General features: G+C 41.3%; 1 protein-coding gene across 3 annotated transcripts in view; it reads right to left on the bottom strand.

Annotated features, from left to right (window-relative positions):
* The window catches only part of hycc1 (hyccin PI4KA lipid kinase complex subunit 1), a 39,327-nt gene that overhangs the window by 18,201 nt on the left and 14,338 nt on the right, over window positions 1–6,788 (bottom strand). For all 3 annotated transcript variants that reach the window (XR_013934088.1, XR_013934089.1, XM_080443034.1), the window contains exons 2-3: window positions 5,615–5,696; window positions 969–1,070 (exon numbers count right to left, since the gene is read on the bottom strand). Coding sequence is in view for 1 of the 3 variants with exons in the window: in XM_080443034.1 (XP_080299160.1) it covers window positions 969–1,070; window positions 5,615–5,665 (153 nt within the window). In the remaining 2 variants the exon portion in view is untranslated. The remainder of the gene's footprint in view (window positions 1–968; window positions 1,071–5,614; window positions 5,697–6,788) is intronic.

Below are 6,788 nucleotides of genomic sequence, written 5' to 3'. Positions count from 1 at the left end.
AGGTGTCATCCACTGCCACCTTTTCTCCTTTGTACATAGTGTTTTGCAGTTGTTGATGACTGTACTGATGTATTATTGAGTTAATTCGTTATGCTATGTTGATGAATTGAACTACATAGGACCACAATGGAAACAAGTCCCCAGGACGTTTTTGTGTTATCCTTTTAGCCTTAATGTCTGACTGTACCATGTGCTGTTTAAATTTCAGACTAATAAAGTATTCAATCAATCAAAAGCCTGTATAGGCCGTGCTGCTCTTTACACCCAACCGGCCAAAATTGGGTTCAACTGACTAACACTGTCCTCCTTAGAGCCTTGCGATCTCATTAGTGGGGAAAAATGTAAAATACAAAACAGATTTCTTTATTATTATTATTAGCGGCATAATTGGGGTGGGGTGACATATATTGCATAAGCACTTAAAGAGGCACTAAAGGAAAGACCATGGGGGCGTCACTAAAATCAGTTCATCAGGTATATGAATTAGGCAATAACCAACAAACAAATGCAACAACAACAGTTACAGTTATGGGACTTGGCAGATAGATACACGTTAGAATAAATACTGTACATATTTCAAAATGCATGATCACACTAGGTCATCTCTCCTGCTGTCAAAAAACAGATAAGCTTCCAGAATGATGATCACACAAACCTATTTGGGTAAAAGAGAGATCAGGGTGTGTGTGTGTGTGTGTGTGTGTGTGTGTGTGTGTGTGTGTGTGTGTGTGTGTGTGTGACAGCCAGACAGCGACGGAAATCGAGACAGAATGTATTTTGGGTCTGACTGACAGGGTAATTCTGTTTCTATAAATAATCCCATGGTAATTGTGTGTGTGTGTGTGTGTGTGTGTGTGTGTGTGTGTGTGTGTGTGTGTGTGTGTGTGTGTGTGTGTGTGTGTGTGTGTGTGTGTGTGTGTGTGTGTGTGTGTGTGTGTGTGTGTGTGTGTGTGTGTGTGTGTCCATACATCGCTGTAGTTCTCTCGGATGACTTTGTAGAGCGCTGGGACCAGGGCGCCTTTGTCTTTCAGTGATGCGGCATAGCTTGACACCGCACTGTCAGGCAGCGTCTGAAACATACACAAACACACACACACACACACACACACACACACACACGGGTTAGAGCAGTGGTTTTCAACCTGTAGGTCTGGACCCCTAGGGGGTCCCTACATGAGTTTGGGGGCTATTTTAACAATATTTATCTGTGGAACCGAGTCAAACTAAATGTAATGCCTCAACTCCAACAATTCCAAGTGCTTGTCAGGGTGGGGGGGTCCCCAGTTCAAATATGATTATTTTTTTTTGGGGGGGGGGGGTCTGAAAAGGTTGAGAACGACTGGGTTAGACAGGTGAACTGCCAAATGTTTATTGAGCGCAGTCTTATCGTCAATAGAGCAAAGCCAGACAGCGTTGACATGTGTCAATAAGTCAGTGTTGACTACTAAACATTTTAACCCTTATTTGAGCGGGTGATTGATTTTCTGTCTTGTCAGAGAAGGTCAAAGAAGCTCGAATGTCCCATTACCTCAAATATGGTGCGCCATGCAAACAACGTTTGGAGCCAACTGCCATTAGGGCTGTCATGATTATGAAATGTTACTTAATTGTCGCTCAAATAATTGCGTTTAAACTATTTAATTGTGTTTGTGTTGTTGAACATTGGAACATTATAAATAGAAATGAGGCGATTATGTAATAACTGTGACAGGCCTAACTGCCATGGAGTGACATTATCTTTAGCTAGGAAGGACAGAGACACTTCCCGCTGGTCTTAATTGTGGGGAAACTGGTTGAACAGGGTGACAGCGTCCAGTCCACAAGGAGAGTGAGAGAGAGAGATAGAGGAACTAAGAACGCTGTCAGCCACATACATTTACTTCCTCTAGCACAGTGGTTTCAAACCCTTTTCATATCAAGGCAATTATTTAGTCAGCATTTGAGCCACGGACCATTTGATGAGATTTAGACTAAGACAATATTTTGTTATCGTCGGATATGATTTTGTTCACAATTCCATGCTGAATTGATGTTGGTACCATAGGAGAGATAACAGGAAAACGTTGACCAAAATAACTATAAATATAAGTAATGCAGATGTTTAACAATTATTTAACTCTTGAGAGCGTAAAATAAGGGTCCATTTGATTTCATTTTACACTCTCAAGAGTTAAAGATCTATAAGGGTCCAATTGGTTACCAACTCTCCCTCATTTAGCTGGGGACCACCTGGAACCCCCTCAAGGACCACTGGTTGAGAACCACTGCTCTAGCACACCGTTTCCCAAACACTGGATCAGGACCCATCTTTGGGTCGCGGAAAAAATGTGTATGGGTCTCGAGTCAATATCTCCCTTTTTCAGTTTCGTCAATTTAAAAAGTATTTCAATAAATAAAATTAAAAAACGAATCTAATAATTTCCATTAAATAAATAAATAAAAAGTTTAAGTAGTAGTTCTCATGTCTCTTTTGGGACTCTCGAGCTAAAAGGTTTGAGAACCACTGCTCTAGCAGGTCAATTCGGTTCAAAGTGGATGTAATGAGGGACTTGCCTTCTCTCTCACTCACTCACACTCACACAGATGAGGTCTGTGGGGAAATCTGTTCTCTGGCCCGATGTCACTTCACCCCGTCAAAGTGTCAACTTGGCCAGCAATCATGCATCTGATCCGTGTGCACTCGTGTCTGAATAATACTCAATTTACCCTGTTGTACAATGGCGTCGTCAGATCTACAAGCTCTCACACACAGTGTCGTAAGTCGCAACAAGCTGTGAGCTTGCAGATCGGCTATTTTTTTAGGCAAGCAACACCGTCGCACGACCAAGTATAAACGAGGCTTCACGTTCAGAGCTAGGGCTGTGTCACGATCACAAAACTCAAGTTGACGATTAAGTGTCATACAAATCATTGCGATTAACGATTTAATTGTGGTTTTTGGCATTGAGCTTTGGAACATATGAATGAACTGTTATTTCCGTTTGCCTTTTAGGCTACGTAATCAAAGGTTGCACAGGGCAGATATGACAAATAACTTCAAAATACAAAGAAATGACTGACATATTTAATCATTTTACACTTTCAAAGACAATTTAAAAATAGCGTAAATAGCTGATCTCCAAGCTTACAACACATCACTTCGTGACACGTTGTAAGCTTGTATGTAGATCATCAATTTCTGCTATTTTTGGAAAATGTTTGAGGACTTGGAAAGGTCATAGATGATAGAGCTTGTAAGGATGTAAGACTATAGATGAACTATTGTGACTCCCAATCTAGCAGCTGTCTTTTCATGTTTTTCTTTGCGTTTAGGTTTTTGTGTCCTTTTGTTTTGTTTTTTTGTGGACTTCTCGTCTGTAACTAAACAAAAAGAAAACGTTTGAAAATGTATGAACATTTTAGGTGGAAACAATTATATGCAGAATAATTGTAATTAATTATCTGAAATAATTGCAATTAGGCAATTATGTAATAATTGTGACAGGCCTAGTTCAGACGCCTCATTGCCACCCTGTCTCTTCCTCAGCCGAGCACTTCCAACGAGAAAGAGGCGTCTGTGTGTGCGCACGTCTGTGTGTGTGTGTGTGTGTGTGTGTGTGTGTGTGTGTGTGTGTGTGTGTGTGTGTGTGTGTGTGTGTGTGTGTGTGTGTGTGTGTGTGTGTGTGTGTGTGTGTGTGTGTGTGTGTGTGTGTGTGTATCAGAGGTTGCACGAGGGTTGTAAGCTGCCGGCCACAATGACGAGGATGATTACAGTTTACAGATATCTGATAAAAACAAATAAGGGTCATATCCATTTTGAATGCATAAATGTAGTCTAACAACAGTTACGTCATCATATTTTGAGCTTTTTTTTAAAGCTTGAATTGAATATTAATTAGCTACATTACAACTCACACATTTTGTGTGCATGGCTGGATGGATAATGATTGCTCAACAAAATAACAATGCATCATCAGTTTATTAGAACACATCTTCTTCAGGGTAACGAGCATTCACAGGGGGGTACCGCACAGAAATAGGCCACTTCAGAATAACCCTTCGTAACGTTGATTGGCTTAGCGTCGGGTAATAAATTAAAACGGGGCTACTAATAGGTTACGGCTAAATAATAGGCTATTCAGTGGTGGCTGCTCCATCCGTCTGCAGTTAAGACGGCTTCGGGAAAGTTGATTAAGCTTTTGCAGAGGTCCTGCACACAATCTCCTCAAAAGAGCTTTTCAATTCAAGCTGTAACGTTTAACTGGATGGGACTGTGTATTCCATGTGCACGTGTGCATCTTTGTGATTAACATTGTGTTTTCAACCGCACGTGATGTGACCTTGCAGTCCCAGCGACGCCAATAATTAATAGACAGCTGTTGTGCAGTCTCTTTAGGCATCTCTGTTGGATGTTTCATCTTCAAATGCCTTTGCATTGTTGGGTTGATTTGTGGCAGGAGAAAAACATGCCACATTTTCACCTTGTTTTCATTGAAATGTTATAACAGTAACAGTTATACACATAACTACTCATATGTGCCACTCTCTCCATCTTGCTTCAATAAATCAATCTTTATTTCAGACTCTAGGTCCATATCACATACAAAATACACAACAATAAATAAGCAACACAAAAAACTGAAAAACATAAATCAGGCCAACTACAGCTAGCCACACATATATGCTCACAGTCTGTGGAGGCTGTGGCGCCAATGTCTTCAAATCAAGAGAACCGAGTAGAACTCTTCACAGGGTTGATTAAAATCATGATAACATGATTGTCAGACCCTTCTAGGCGACACATGAATTTGTACATTACATTTCTTAAAAAGGGCTTGACAGGTATGCACCCCCAAGTTAGCAAACAGCTGGCTGGCACTGTGCCATCTTAGTAAAGCATCATTCATTGTATGCAACTTTTAGTTTTTGCATGCTGCTAGCCTTGTAGTTACTCCACAGGTGAGCCGTATACAACGGTACAGAAAGCTTTAAAAAGTGATACCTTGACATCTACAGAGCACTTCCGCATTAGTATGTTTGCCTGGGAATACAGTTTGCAGCGTTGTCTATGATGTCTTTGTCATCCGTGAGATCAGAGATATAATGACCAAGGTACTTATCTCATTGCTTGTTTATCATCCTCTTGTTTTGAACGTGTTAGTAACACAGAGACAGAGAGAGAGCACTTGTGGGGGCACTGGGACAGAGGATTTGCGGTGATAATAATAAAGTATGTCCGGAGGGATTAATATTTTCCGGCTTTTGTCATTAAAAAGAAATGGTCAACAAACACACCACCCTAAGGCGATCTCTGGTGTGCATGTCTCTGTGTGTCTCTCTGTGTGTCCCTATGTGCGTGTGTATGTATGTATGTCTTTGTGTATATGTCTCTACTGTATGTGTGTGTGTGTGTGTGTGTGTGTGTGTCTGTGTGCATCTCTACTTGCATGTCACTGTGTTTCTGTGTGTACACGAGCAAGATGTTGAAAATAACGATTTGCAGGCTGAAAGCGTGACAAACAGAATACTGATCACGGGTGCACCCGCTTCTCATATCCGATTCTGGTGGCAAGTGCACATGAACATGTCACCACGCGCACACACACACACACACACACACACACACAAATCATACCTTATATTCTGACAGCCATTCCTCCACCACTCCTTGGTCCATAGCCAACATCTTCCCTCATCTGCAGTGGGGCCACCTCTACCTGAGGGAGGCAGACGATAAGATAAGATAGATAGACTTTTATTGATCATCACCGGAGGGAATTCGGATCTCATAGCAGCAACAGCAGTATGAGTGAAACACAGGAACAAGTAAGAGTAACAGTCTGGAACCAAATAAAACAATAAAATCTAAGAAAATAAAACAGTTAGGCTTTGCCGGCAAAAAATTGGGCACTGGCCTGGGTCTCTGAATGCATCACGTGCGTTTCGAGCTTGTAGATCTGCTACTTTTGAATTTGAATCCTGAAAAGTTACAGGTTAGGACATATGAGGTTTCCACCCGACAGCGACGCATTGCTAAATGAATACATAGTTGCTGTCAGGCAGAGACCTTGTATCTCCACATTTCAACGTTTGTTTTTTATACAGTAAATGAATGCCCCACTTCCTCATACAAGAGTGAAAAGAATCATTTTAAAAAAAAAACGGTTTTGTACATACAAGGTTTTCTTTTGTCGATATTGTGCACAGACTATCATCATGAATCATCATTAATGTACAGTGTCAACAGGCTTCAACAGCGAGTCAGCATCTGGGTAATATGTGCAGTCGATCAACAATGAATAGGTTCATATGAGTGAACATTAAGTACGTAACACACACACACACACACACACACACACAGTAAACAGGACGTATGTGTACAGTACATTTACCACAGTGCACACAGACCTACAGTACTGGCTAAATGTCCTTCAGTTTGGTATCGAAGGCACTAAGGCAGCAGCAGCCCATAATGAAATATCACCCAGTCTATTGCAAAGTTACGGTACAGGCATAAAATGAAACACCTCTACATGCGATCTCACGTAGAAAAAGAAAACATTAAAAATAGATAAAAATCACACACACACACGAGAAAGCCTGGCTGTTCACCATATGAGGAGTATTGCAGAGGAAACAAAAGCACAAAAATATAAACACATAAGTTGAGATTCTGCCAGAAGAGACTGAACGTCGGGTCCCTACTCCCTACCTGCCGGAGGGGATGACAGTCACACTTATTTCCGTCTCTCCTGTTCACTCACGCTCTGCTAACAATCTGCCATCCCTCGCTCTCTCTCTCTCTCTCT

This window comes from Gymnoscopelus braueri (genome assembly GCF_963280865.1).
Source record: "Gymnoscopelus braueri genome assembly, chromosome: 11".
NCBI lineage: Eukaryota > Metazoa > Chordata > Actinopteri > Myctophiformes > Myctophidae > Gymnoscopelus > Gymnoscopelus braueri.
Note: the sequence above shows the minus strand (reverse complement) of the source record. Positions and strands in the feature narration are given on the sequence as shown.